Source organism: Spermophilus citellus (genome assembly GCF_964194105.1).
Source record: "Spermophilus citellus genome assembly, chromosome: 10".
Lineage (NCBI taxonomy): Eukaryota > Metazoa > Chordata > Mammalia > Rodentia > Sciuridae > Spermophilus > Spermophilus citellus.
In genome coordinates this window covers 108,273,344-108,288,322 of record NC_138197.1, presented here as the reverse complement: position 1 = coordinate 108,288,322, position 14,979 = coordinate 108,273,344, and the positions used below count along the sequence as shown (strand labels likewise).

Sequence of the window (14,979 nt, the reverse complement as noted above, 5' to 3'; positions counted from 1 at the left end):
TAGAGTATGAAATGATATCAGCAAGTGCATGATTTCTTTGAACAATGGAAGTTTCCAGAAATATACAAGGAAAATATTGTTTCAGGCTAGTGGCTACTATTAGTGCTTCCTACTTGAATACTAGAGAAGAGTTCATGGAAGATTTGTAAATCATACTGTTTTATTAAGTAGGACTTTGTTGGTAATCACTGAACAGTGCCAAATCTGCAATCCTGCAAAAGCCAGTGAAATAGAGGCTGAGTTTATCCAGTGTGAGTAAAAAAAAAATATTTGAAGAAAGTATAGGAGGGATAAAAAGGAGCTCCTTGTACTGCTTCTTATTCTCAGAGGAATTTCATATCCTTCTGCCTAAACCTGCTTCATAAAGACTTTCTTTCAAGTCACTGAAGGTCAATTTGTCTGCCAATGCATTCAAGTTTAAAAGTAATATTTATCATGAATTCCCTTTTATATGCATGCATGGTACTGACACCACATGCACTGTTCTTACAGTGAACTCAAGAAGTGTATCCAAAAGAGTAACATTAATCAGTGACATGAGATGGGAGGGAAAGGGAGAGATGAGGAAAATTGCATGGAAATGAAGGGAGACCCTCATTGCTATACAAAATTACATATAAGAGGTTGGGAGGGGAATGGGAAAATAAACAAGGAGAGAAATGAATTACAGTAGATGGGGTAGAGAGAGAAGAAGGGAGGGGAGGGGAGGGGGGATAGTAGGGGATAGGAAAGGTAGCAGAATACAACAATTACTAATAGGGCATTATGTAAAATTGTGGATGTGTAACCGACATGATTCTGCAATCTGCATTTGGGGTAAAATTGGGGGTTCATAACCCACTTCAATCTAATGTATGAAGTATGATATGTCAAGAGCTTTGTAAAGTTGTGAACAACCAATAAAAAAAAAACTCTAAAAAAAAAAGAAGTGTATCCAAAATACAAACTCTTTAAAACTAAGACATGACTGAAAAAAGTTTTACAATACTTTGCCTGCTGAATAATTGATCATAGGTAACATGTTTGATAGACCCAACTGAAATGTTTAAAATGAAGCCTGAACTAAATGCATTCAAAGGACTACATACAGAACTAAAATAATTAAAATTATTAAATCTTGATTGAACCCCCCTGAAAAAAATTTTAACATTCATGTTATCATGGAAGATAAAAATGGTGCTTACTAAAGAATTTTAAAAAGGATTTTTCTAATCCTATGTGTGTGCAGATCCTTCTCTAAGGGAATGTTGCCAAATAGTGAATTTAGACATGTATTCCAATTGATTCCACATTTAAAACTTTGATAGCTACTAAGAATTTAAATAAAATGCTAAGGACGGCAGGAAAAATAATTTTCTGCTCCATTTAGTTAAGAACATTTTGAAAGCTATTGCATTAAATATTAATTTATGTATTTAGATACTCAGAATCAACAGAGAATAAGTGAAAGTTTTCTTACTATTTTGTTTTGGAGCAAGATTTAGGCTCAAATGTACAAGAAAGAGTTCTTCATTGTATATCTGTAGACTACTATGCCTCATTTTCCTCAACTGTCAATGATGTGACCGTTGTAGTCATCATCATCATCTTTATCATCAACTCTATATCCCAGAGTTGAGGAGTCTTAATGCTTATGGAATTATAAAACTCTTGAGATACTGTAAAGTATTTAATGAATAAGTGTCTCACAATCTTTCTCCATCCTATTTTCTCCATATCTTAAAATCAGTCTTTCTAAAATTGAAAAAATCTACTGTGAAAATGTAATTTTTTGAATTAATTTGAACAGCTGGTACCAGTGGTCCTCCAAAGCCATCCAATTTCATGTATTATGTTTATAAATTGTTTATAAATTATCCATATAAAGAAAGCAACCAGCTTGAGACCCTTGATGCTGACATTGATTTATCATTTCTATTTGGTAAAAACCCTTTCAAAGCTATTATCAATTAAATATTTATGCATTTTAATATTTTATGACTAGGAGAATTTAAAAGATGAAAATGTTAGCAAGACTTGTTCTGGGACTTGTCATCTTTGATGTTGCTGTGCCTGCCCCAACTCCAGTGCCCATCAACTATGACTCAGAAACCTATGATGCCACCTTGGAAGACCTGGAAACCTTATACAATTATGAACACCTTCCTATTGATCAAGTAGAGGTAATTGATTGTTCCCACCCTTGAGACTTGTAAAGGCATCAAATGAGAGATGATTGAGGTGTGTTCTCTTCAAATAGATTTGTGCTAATTTTTAAGTGGAGAAGTTTTATGTTAATAATTTCATAGGAATATTTTCTACAGAATATATTCACTCTTTTAGGATTAGCACTGGGACAATCTTATTTTCTTGCAATTTACTCTCTTTTCTTCAAATCTTCTCACTAAATATTTTTTAAAAAGGAGTTTCTGTCACATTATAACAGAACAAATTGGAAGAAAAGATAGTAAGCCAGGGTAAGAAGGGTTACAATAACATACATGCAGTTTAGAGGAGAGTTTGGAGCAAAGAAGTTGTGAGACTAAAACAAATGAGAAAATAAAAAGAAAACAGAGAAAGGCCCATGGTTTGGAACTACACTGCCTCCCAGGAGTATGTGCTTCTCTGAATGACTGACTATCTCCCCCCAAATCGTGTAGGTACTAGCTAGGCTGCAACCCACTGCGCAAATCTGATGTGACATGTTATAATTAAATTCTGGACTTTTTGTATAACTGAAGGATACAGGATAATTATTGTGAATCAGAAAGCAAACAGACCTTGAAATCCTGGACTATGATTAATGTATAGCATTGACAAAAACTATCATTAAACAACAAGGGAAATTACATCACCTTTAAAGAATCATAACACAATGTGGGCAGTTTTTCAAGTGTACATCTTAGAAAAATTACTTTTAATAACATGGGATAAAATATTTTTTAAAAATCATCATGTTTAACTTACACAGAACTTAGATTTATCTTTATAAAAGAGAGAATACGGATTTTCAACATTGTTTATGTTGCCTTTAAAGTGAGTCAGATTTTCACAATATGATGATCTTATGAGTCATCTTATTTTTCTTTTCTCTCCCTCTCTCTCTCTTTCTCTTCCTCCTTCTCTGATCCTTTCATTCTGATTATTATTGCTCCTACCCAATCTTTATCTCTTAGGTCTGCTTCCTCTTCTTAATAAAACTTTACGTTCAAAAACAGATCAATTTTCATCTGTATATTTGATTGTGATTCTTTTTTTCCCCTAAATATTTATTAATACTCCTCCCTGTTGAATTCACTTCACCATTTGGTTTCTCTTATGTCAAAGTGCTTTATGAGATTTATGGTCATTACCACCAATCTTTCTCTATGTAGATTCTATATCTCTAATCTAAGACATCAATGTGGAGTCAATGTAGTCAACTCATCTGTCTTGCTCCTTTATAATTATTCATTTAAAAAACCCTTCAGTGCATGTATGCATTTATTGACCACATTAAATATTTTACTTCCAATTTATTTACCATTCTATAGAAAAAGTAAGCTATAAGTTCAAAGTGGTTTGTTTGATGGTTTCTATTAATAAATCCTTTGAGTAGAGATGAGAAGTGGATTCAAGGTTTCTATTTGTTTGTTTCAGTAGACCAAATGCACAATAGAAGAAATACTGCTTGGGACCAAAGTTTTCTAGTCAAAATTGGGGAGCAGTTGAGCTTTGCCTTCAGAACTTTTTAACCTGTTCCTTGCCTTGCTATCAAGATCAATTTTATTGCCCATGAAGCCTCAGATATTCTCAGGAGGTACTGTTGTTTTTGTTGCTATCAAAAAATTGAAGCTAATAAACATATCTATACAAAGAAAATTATTATAGGCCTTTTCCTTGGAATATGCATATTCTGAAATAACAAATTCCTGCAGGATACTAAATATGTGGCAGTGTATCATTATATGCCCCAGCCCATACCCTGTACAAACATTCCTAAATTGGCACAGAATTCTTCCTAGAAAATTCTAGCTCTAGTAAAATTTAGTATCCTTAATAGTTGAGGGCTCCAGACCGTCATAATAATTCCTATGGCTAAACAAAATATATTATTTATTCTTGACTTAATCCCTTATGGTGAATTCATCAACAGAAAACTGGTTTATAGAAAAATGATGACCTAGATCTAGATATGAATATACAAATACTATAATAAAAATAATGTATTTTTTTTAAAAAACTATACATAAGTTTTTAAATGGAAACTCGAATTTTAAAAATCTTGCAAAAAGAAACCGAACCTCTCACCCACTACCTATGGAAAACAATAGAAAAGCAATATGTCAGAGGTACATAAATGACTTGCAGAACAAAATTTAGAACTTCAGTTTATATATTGACAAAGTATTAATATATATTGTTTTGTAGGCAAAGAGCTAGTATAAAATTCCATATGGAAGACTGTGAAATAAAGCCAATGTATGTAATCATATGGGTAGATTCTAGAACCTAGAATTCCTATCATGAATTTCTTGAATCTAATCTTAGAAATCCATTTTTCTGTCTCCCGGAAAGCTAATTTATCTCATCTTTAGGAATTAAGGCTATTTGTTTCACATATTCTTGATCCTATATGAAACTTCTGCCTCAATATGACAATATGCCCATATTCGGTACAGTTGGTGAAGAAAGTCATGGTAAATAAAGCACATGGGAATGATGGGATTATCATATTGTTTAGTTTTTATCCTCAATGTCAAAGGTATATTTCTGCCTATTTTAGCCTTGAATTTATCTTATCTATAGAAAATGAACCTTATATGCTAAAATTGTTAATTAATGGGATAAAATGCTTCTAAAATATATTTCAGTTTTTTTCTTATACATTATAAGACTTGGTATCTCAGGCCAAAGTAGTAGGTAGGCCCTTTGGTTTAGGCATTGGCTGATTAATCCTTAAGACCTTTGAAATATATCATAGGCAGAATTCTAAGATGTCCCTTAAGAAAGCACATCCTAAGCACATTCCTTATATAGTACTTAGCATCATGGAAACATTGAGATTTACAACTTGTAATTAGGATATGTTCATGTTGGAGTTGAATTTAAGAAACAGAGATTACCTAGGTGGGCCTGACATACCCATGAGCCCTTTAAGTAAGCACCTGATATCAGGGACAAAATCCAAAGCACAAAAAGACATTATTTCTGGCTTTGGAGATGGATATATTGAGGATAAAAGTTAAGGAGAGCAGAAGGCTTTTAGATGATGGAATAAAATTGATACGCAGCCATCTTATCTGGACCATAGTTCTAGAGATAGAGGAAAGATGGAGAATTCGACATATCATCCCAGCCATGGACATCAAATTAATTTGGGCCTTTTGAGATCCTGAACAGGCCAGCCCTAGACTTCTGACCCACAGAAATTGTGAGCTAAAAAAATGGATATAGTTGTATGTTGCTGAATTTATAGCAATTTGTTATGCAGTAGTAGAAAACTAATATACCATATAATAACTTAAATTTTTCTCAAAATCAAATTTTAATTATACTGCTCCAAGTTTGTTGTTTGAGAGCCCAGTAATTTAAACTAGTCAATAGGACAAAAAACTATTAGCACCAAAAAACCACTGTTAGAATCTCAATTGTGGTTTTCTGATTTCTGCTGGTAGTGATATATTCATTACCATATCAGTTGCCAGGAAACGCCAGTGAAGTATTACATTCTTTAAAAATTGTATGCAGCAATAGTATGCAGACTACTTAATGATTTCTAATAAAATCATGGATCCATTGAATTATTGGTTAAATTCCAGCTTTAGAATTAACAATTCCATTATAGTGCTGTATACTACCCAGTGGATAAATTTACTGGTATGCAGGAATTGGTTACAGATGATATGATCAAAATATGAACTTTTTTTCTGACAAACAATCCTGAGTGAACACTTATTATGTGTTAGGTACTATTGGGCATTCGCATGTTATCTCATTTATTTATCACATAAAATTATTAGTGCTGCCATTATTCCCTTAGAATGAGGATATTTAAAATAAGAGGAATTAAGTAACTTAACTAAGATTAAACATAAATGATATACAGTCATGGTGATACAGCCTTCTTATATCAAAGCATAATTTCCCAGCAGGGTAATGAAAGCTGCATTATCCTCCCTCCAATTTCTACCTTTCAAATTGCTCTTTTAACTTGAATTTTTTTTAATTGAACTGAATGCCATGTAGTCTAACATTCCTAAAAGAGAAAGAAGAGCATTCTGCTCTGTGTGCATAACATGAACTAGAAGTAACCTTTTCAGATAACTGACACTATTATCTAATTATTATAAGGAGGAATGACTTAAGACTACTTTATTATGAATAATTATGAATAGGCATTCTCCAAGATACATTTAAGTTCTGGAAAATGGCCTAAGTGATCTAAGGAAACACTATTTTTTTTCTATTTGTCTTAAGGGGTTTGTCAAAAGTCATATTTTTCAAAAGTCAATAATCTTTGAGTGGTTTAAGTTGAGATTGTGCTTTTGATGGAGGAGATTCTCTACTGATTCCATTTTTTTTTTCCTTTAGCTTATGGGATGTTGATAGTCTATTTCTCTTAGGTTGGAGACGGCTTCAAATTGTTTACTAAGAAAACCACTGGATGTGCCCATGAGTAGTGTCTTTTCCCAGCAGTGTGCTCAATGCCAATATTAAAACTTATGGAGCTCTTCTGAGAGATGTGCACTAACATTTCTCCAGAACAATTTCCTTGACTCCATAAAATGAAACTTCTCCTCAACCATACTCCATTAACCTAGCCTTATATAGTTACTTTTACTTAATTTCACCTATAGTATTCCTATATCTTCAATAAACATCAAGAAATATTCTACTATGGAGCCCTATGGAGCACTCAATTATATGCATGGTAATGGAGGTAGAGGGTGTTTGTTTGGGGGGCTCTGTATCATGTAACTGATTGTGCTTGTCATTTTAACCTTGCCTTTTCAGGAATCTGGAGCCCAATTTTTACTTCATTCTTTCCTGGTTTCATACAAAGTCCTCCACTTTTGTTTTCTTACCACCCTCAGTTCTCATGAATAGTTTTTGAAGCATTATCTTAAGTTATTTTATAACTGACGCATGTGCTTCCTAGAATGTGATAGGGTATGCATTCACAAGTAAATAACAACAATGCTATATAAAGGAACTGTAATAAAAAAATTTCTACAGGAAATTTATTGCATGAGGGATATTTTTCTGGCTGATACTCCTCCACTGATCTTCAAATTGAGGCCAAATTTTCTTCTTCATGAAGAGAACAAATGAATAGATTGTGTAAAACTGTACTTATAAAAAATTACATTTGAAAAAATAACACTGGGATACGATGAAGCTATGTAAGTTTCTTCAAAGGGATGCAAATGAATTTGACACACAGTTTTAAGAATGGGAGAGAACTCAATGAAATCCATTGTACCAACCAACAACTGAGGAATGGTCCCTTTTTTTCCTGTGATCATTGTAATGTGGTATCATTAAAATGATCTTATTGGTTCACTGTAATACCAGAAATTGCTTAAGAAGAATCCAGCTAATTCTGGAATATTTATAATTACAAAGTTCATTTTACATGATTACATATAAAAGGGATCTTCACTCGAGATTTTATGAATGTAATAAATTCATATAGAGCTTTATTAAAATTAAATCACAATATCAACACTTACCTCTATACTTTAAGAACAGAAGTACTTAAATTACTAATATTTCTACTATTTTTTTCTGGGTGACAAAGGTTATATAGTACTTTTATTTAGAATTATATCTCACTTTGGCCAATACGTACAGTGTATTTTAACATATCAAACATATGGTTTGCATGTTAGGCACCTCGTAATGGAGGGAGAAATTTTAACTCTTATCAATCTCTATTAAATATTGTTTTCTGAATACAGTGAAAAATAAAAGCTAATCTCTCATCATTAAAGATACTGTGGAGGAAGTGAGAAAAGAATTTTGTTGATGCACTTTTTTTTTTTAAAGAGAGAGGGAGAGAGAATTTTTTAATATATATATATTTTTTTTAGTTTTCGGCGGACACAACATCTTTGTTTGTATGTGGTGCTGAGGATCGAACCCTGGCCGAACGCATGCCAGGCAAGTGCGCTTGAGCCACATACATCCCCAGCCCCTGTTGATGCACTTTTAATGTTGCTTTCTGATAGACCTTCCATGTGACTGTTTTAAAAACATTTGATTCTTATTTTAAACTATTTGAAAACTTTAAAAATGAAGCAACAAAGAACATACAATAATGAAGACCCATTGGGGGGGGGGACACTGAAAACTTTTTCAGTGACCTCTTTGTATTTGTATTATATGTTATTTATGAGAAAATAATCATAAGTGAATTCACACTAACCCTGGAAAGAAGATATTATTTACCCAGTTATTAAGAATGAATGAGGACCATAACATTATTCAAGGTTATTCAGCTAGTCAGTTTCACAGTAAAATTTAGGCCAGATATTTTTTTTTTTTTCACTCCAAAGCAGACTTTGACATTTAAAGCCTCCATTATTTTTCTGCTTTTTTTTTTTCCTGTAATTTTGACATCTCTTACCTGTCTCCAATATTAAGATTTATTTTCTCTGAAATTATGCAATATAATTTCTAGCAATCAGAAAACAGCAATTTTCAAGTGATTTTAATTGATACAATATGGAAAGATCCTTTAGCTGTCAGACTATTTGAGAGGTAAGATGGTCATTCAAAACTTTATGTGGTTTTGTCAGAAATAGGGCACAATCTTTGCCAAACACATTCTTTTCTTCCATTTTCAAGATAAAATAGAAAATAAAATACAACTTTTATGGCCAGGTGTTCATGGCCACATACTTTTAAATCGCTAATATAGATCACTCAAATAAATTTGAGCACCACTTTCATGTTTAAAGCAGAATTCCATGTGCTTAACATAATTACATGCCACATGCAAAACTCATAAGAGTACACCTTTAGTAATCTTGGCTGAATAGTATAGAGCCTTTTAACAGCTTCAAAGCCAATTGTTGATACAATGGTAACAATGAGGAATAGTTTCAAGACTTATTCAACTGTGTAAAATAATTTGGAAAAACAGTTAAATTCAAAATTTCATTACTTTAAGAAAAACCTTGGTCTGTACTTAAGTTAACCTGCAAATGATACAAAGGGTTTCAAATACTTTCCCCCCCAATAATAAATAAATACAATGGAAAACAGACCTCTAATTTATTTATTTAAGTACTTATTTATTCATTTATTTAATGTTATCTGCTAAAGACTTGAGCATACTGGTCAGGAATTTTACTGGCATGATAGTTGTCCTCAACTAAATAAGTAGGTGAAGATATTTGTTTCTAAATCTGACTTTGCCTGGGCAAGCAGACTGTTAAACGTGTACAATGTACAGAATGGAAGGAAAAACGATTGCATTGGGGTGTAATCCATTTCTTTGTTGGAAACCTTCTGTCACAGTGCTGAGTAACACAGGCTCTGGAATCAGAGTCCATAAATGTGGGTCCAAGCGGATCACACCAACCACGTGACCTCAGACAAGTCATACAACCACTTTGAGCCCTGGCTTCCTATTTATAACACACTTTTTAAGGATTAAATAAGATAAGCATGCTAGCTGTTTAATACAGGGCTTGCTTTAATATGTAAATAACTTTCCAGTGGAATCATTCAATTAACAGCCACTGAAGCTTACACACTGGTGATGACAAATGCCTTAATGGATGGGGTGGGATTTTAGCCACCATGAAAGAGAACCTCCCTTTGTGTTTAGGTTCAGTTTAGAATTTAGCAATCTGCTGCTGAGAGCCAGGATTTGGGGTGGATTCATTAGATCAAGTCCCTCTTATTATTCTCTACTCTCAGTCTATTAGTCTTTGTTTTAATACAATGGAGGAAATGGGAAAATGATACATGTAAAATACACATACACAAGCAAGATATAATTATGTTTGGAATATTTATAAGGGTTCACTCAAAATATGCATGCTGGGGAATTGTGTCCCTGAATCTCTCATTAGTCAAAGATATGATATCTAATCTGAGACATGAAGAATTTTGCTTGTGTGATTATCTCCCACCTTTTCTAAATATAGCATTTAAGGGCACTTTGCAGAAACACATGTTGTAATATATACACAAATACATAAAGATAAAAATATAAATATGAATTCAATGGATCTATTACAAAAACAACAGAGAAAGTATATTACTATAGACCATATTGTATTATATCTCAAAAATATAATAGTTTACATTATATATTGCATGTTATATCACATCATGAGATGACAAAAAGAAATTAATTATGAAAGAAAAGCAAGGGAAAATAAAATTTGGGACCATAATATGAAGCCAATAGTCAGGCACATATTAAAATGCATACTGTTTTATATTGTGACCCATAGAGATATATATAATATTGAAGTTTTTCTAGGAAATAAGTGTTAGACTTTCAGGGACACACTTCAGCTATGCCTTGCCTCATTTCAGGATTGTTTGAGATGAATGAAACTTAGACAAATAGATCTCAAAATATACCCCTTAATATTGATAAAGGCTAGCTTGAAATATATGACATAAGTGCAAAGCATGTATGGACTTCTAAATAGAAATCTCCAGAAATCAAACTTCCATCAGTGGGAGAAAGTGCTGATCAACCCTGGGTCTCAGGACAAAACCTGTCCCAGTAAATCTGCTACATGGGATGTGTTCTTGGCAGGCAGGCAATTTGCCCAAAAAGGAAGATGAACAGAATAGTCATTCTTTTTCCTTGATGCCCTATTCTCCAGGACGTTTTATCAAGGCATTAGGCTCAGCCACTAAGTCCAGAGGGGCTTTCCCTTCCAAAAGAGGAAATCAGACCATTTTTAGGATAGTCATGTTCCCACATTCATTGACCTAGGCCCATACCCATCACAATTCTTAAGTATGTACATTTTGATTCCAGAAGATTTTGAAATAGATCACAGAACACATCAATGAATCTATCTCAAAGTCCTCTCTGTCCACAAGATTGAGAGTTCACTCTTTCAGTGTAAGTTCTACATACAATTATATTGAGACAAAAAGAGCCCATGAGAAGTTCTGCAATGAAATAAAATGCTAAACAACGATATTTCATTATAATTTCAGAAATGTAAAGATAACACAAATTTATAAATTAACCCCTACCTCTATGAAGTTTTTGAGGAGAGACTAAAGACTACAGATTAATGCCTGTCATGGTTTGAGTGTATCCTCAAGAGTTCCTGTGTTGACAGTTGCATGAGAGACTTTAAAGAGGTGAGGCCCAGAGGAGGACAGTTAGATCACTGAAGGTGCTGCCCTCAGAAAGAACTAATCCAGTCCTTGTGAGATCTTGGTTGTTGTCACAAGAAAATTTTTATAAAAATGCATGATATGTTCCTTCGTGGTCTCTCTGGCTTCCTGACTCACCATGTGATCTCTTTCTTTTGCACATGCTCCAAGTGCAATACCATTCAACCTCCAGGACCTCACCAGAGATTAAGGATATAGGGTCTCTTATTCGTGAACTTTCAACCTCCAAAACTGTGAACTAAATAAACCTTGCTTCTTTAATATCACTCAACCTCAAGTATTTTGTTATAGCAATGAAAAACAGACTAATACATCTTGCAAATATACTAATTTTGTACAGATCTTAAAGGATTTGGGCAAAAAATTAGATTTCTTGCCTTATATGCTTCTTGCCTATATAATTCCTCTTCCTCAATTCCTTTGCTTCATCTCAGTTGGATGGATCCTTAGTGCTTAGGTCAAGCTGGATTCTTTTAGTAACTACTATCTGAGTAGATTCCTACAGTTATAGTTCATTCAATGGTACACAAATTGTATTACTTCATTACCAATTTGTCTATAACCTTCATATTTGAAGCCTCAACCATACACACAATATTACCATAACATGAACCCTACCCTCATCATTATAAAGGACAAATTATTCTTTATTCCCTAAAATAGTTCTATTTAGGCAAAATTATATTCCCAGAAACCAGTAGATAGTATAGCCAGAGAACCAAGAAGAGACTTAATGAAACCTGAAGTCAGAAGACACACACAAAAAAATCTCAGTTTAGCTTCATTCAGATGTTGATAAGTTCATATCCATTGCCTTTGTCCACAACCCATATACTCAACAAACTTTGGTTAAACACAGTGTCATCATTTATTTTGACTTTCCCAAAGTTTGTTGAGTGTATGGGTTTTGGACAGAGGCAATGCTCTATAAGTGTCATCCTTGACCAGGAAGACCTGCATTACCTGAGAGCTAGTTAGGAATGCCAAAACTCAGGTCCCACTTCAGACCAAGGAATGAAGCTAGAGATGGTACCCAGTGACCAGCGATTTACCAAGGGCTCCAGGTCTTTTTGATTAACCCTAATTGAAAAACACTGAACTAGGAACCCCTACCCTGATTTGACAACATTCTCTTCTTTTAGAGTAGCACTCGAGATCTTCCTGATTTCTAACAGTGTATAAATATATAATGGTGACAATCCAGTCACCAGATCTTACCTGAATATTCTTTTTCTTTCTGCATATCCCAAGTCTTTGAATTCCCAATTTCCTGGCAAGTCCTGTGTTTCTGGCACCTGAGGCTGCATTGAGTGTGTATTCTATCAGGTGACAGACTCATGGTCAAGAACTTTCAGCCAAGAGCATTCTCTAGATGGACATGATGGCTTTCCCACTTGCCTCCTGTGATGGAACTCAAGAATTCTATCTACCAAAAATGTACCCCATTTTTCATGTTTTCTTTTTCTTTTTTTTTTCAGCTAGGGATTCAACCTCAGCAGATTCCTGAATAAAGATGCTGTTGGTATTTCTAAAGCCAGTGCCTTGGGGAGAACTAGTGAAAAACAACCCTCTACCACATTCTCATCAAGTCTTTTCTAAGAATTTCTATGTCCCAACATTTAATTAGCATTTCTACCCGCCCCCCCCCATCCTATTCTGTAGGATAAGTCACTCTCTGTTGCAATTATTCTCTTCCTTGGCTACATATTTGAATCACTTTTAGAGCATTTAGAAATCTGAAGGCCTAATCCACATCCCAGAACACTGAAACCAGAATATTTCTGGATGAGACCCAGGTTTGTGTTTGATTTCCTACAGTTGTTCTTTTAGTGTCACTTAACTGAACTTTTACAAATTCCTAAGATGCATGTTAATTCAGACATTTACTTTTCTAGTACTGTTTGCTAGGTAGGAGCCTTCCTTTCTTTCATTTTCTCTTGTGTTCTTGGTCAACACCTTTGTTCTTCTAATAAAGTCCTTTAGATGTTGTCTTGTGGCACCTTCTCTAGAGAAAGTATAGTTGAGAATATGTCAAAAGTTTTGTTATTAAAAAATAGGAAATTCTTATATACCTAAGTAAGATAATTCTTCTTCTATGTATTTTCTCATTGGTCTAATTTCTAGTCCAGGATTGGACTACCATTGTCCTACCTAGTCCTCCATTAATCTGAGCAATTTCCATTGAATCTGGCTTATTCACCAAATTCTTCTTCTTACATCCCTAGGACAAGTTCTAGTAAATCTTGCCTTGAGTTTCCTAAAGACAGTGAGACTTATCCTGTGTTGTTTAAGATTCACATCTTTACAAAGGTATTGAAATAACTCAAAAAATTATTGCTTGGTGATGGTTTTTATCTATCAAGTTGTATGATTTTTGGATTGTAATATCAAGATGGCCAATGAGAGATGCAGAAGGGTGAACCAAAAAAGAAAATAACAGTGCTATCATACCAATCTCCCTTTTTATTTTCAAGGTGGGTTATAAAGAGTTAAAAGGTATTCATGCAAATATATAGTATATACTCCATTCCTTGACACATTTCACACACAAACACAAAACAAAACAAAACAACAACAACAAAAACCCAACAAAATAAAAACAAGGAACATGTATCTAAAAGGTAGTAAGAAGGGTAGATGAATCCTTTCAAATGTATTCTCCTTGGAGTTATGATATAAAACTCTGATTAAAGACATAAACTGAAAACAAATCAAGGCTAATGCATTAAGGATATTTAAAAAAATATCTTCCAGTATAACTACATTGAATCTGAAACAAATATAAAGAGAAAATAGAGAATAAAGGGATTAGTAAATTTAGGTACCAGAAAGAAAAATGGAAGGTCCCAGAGGCTAATGTTGTCAAGGCCAATAAATCACTATTCAGCAATCTTCATTCATTGGTAGGGTGATTTCTTTCATGCTAACGACTGCAAAAATTTCTAATAGTCAATAAATGAGGAGATTCTGATCCCTTTGTAAAATAACCCTTCTTTTGCCTCATGGTATCATAGGACTGATTATTATTTAGAGTCCCTTCTTTGTTCTGTTATACTTTGTGCCTCAGTAAAGGCTATGTCAGGAGGAACAATTTGCTTTGTGTTAGAGTTGGAAAGATTGAAACTTAAAATGTTTTTAAATTACACCATCAGAAATAAGAGTTGAAGTTTGGAAACTTCCAAATACATTGGTTTTTCAGTCCAACTTTTTGTTTTTAATTACTGTGACTGACTCCTTCCTTTACCCCTATCTTAATGAGGTTACTGATTTTAGCCTACAATAAATTGTCTAAATTGTCCTTTTGGCATCCTTACTGGAGGAACAAGGGCAGTAAGGGGACAAGGGAACATGATCTACCTCTACTATTAGATAATTTTTCTAAAGCATTTGCCAAAGTGCCCTACTGATATTCTTTGGAGACATTCAATTAGAAATAGATAATATAATTTGAGAAAACTAAGATATTAGTAACATTTTAAATTTCTAGAGCCTAAAGAGATGATGGTGAATGGAGTGCTGAAAAATCTGGGATTAAAGTGAAGTTGAAAATGTCTTGGGCAATTAAAAATGGAATATTGCCATTTTCTGACAGCAATGAAAAGGAATAAGAAAATAAACATGTGTGCTTGCATA

At 33.6% G+C, this 14,979-nt stretch overlaps 1 protein-coding gene across 1 annotated transcript in view; it reads left to right on the top strand.

The window, feature by feature from the left end:
* Positions 1-1,997: 1,997 nt before the first annotated feature.
* The window catches only part of EPYC (epiphycan), a gene marked incomplete at both ends in the record, with an annotated part of 32,118 nt that continues 19,136 nt past the window's right edge, over positions 1,998-14,979 (top strand). The window contains one exon of the mRNA XM_081310934.1: positions 1,998-2,162. Within this exon, the coding sequence (XP_081167060.1) occupies positions 1,998-2,162 (165 nt within the window). The remainder of the gene's footprint in view (positions 2,163-14,979) is intronic.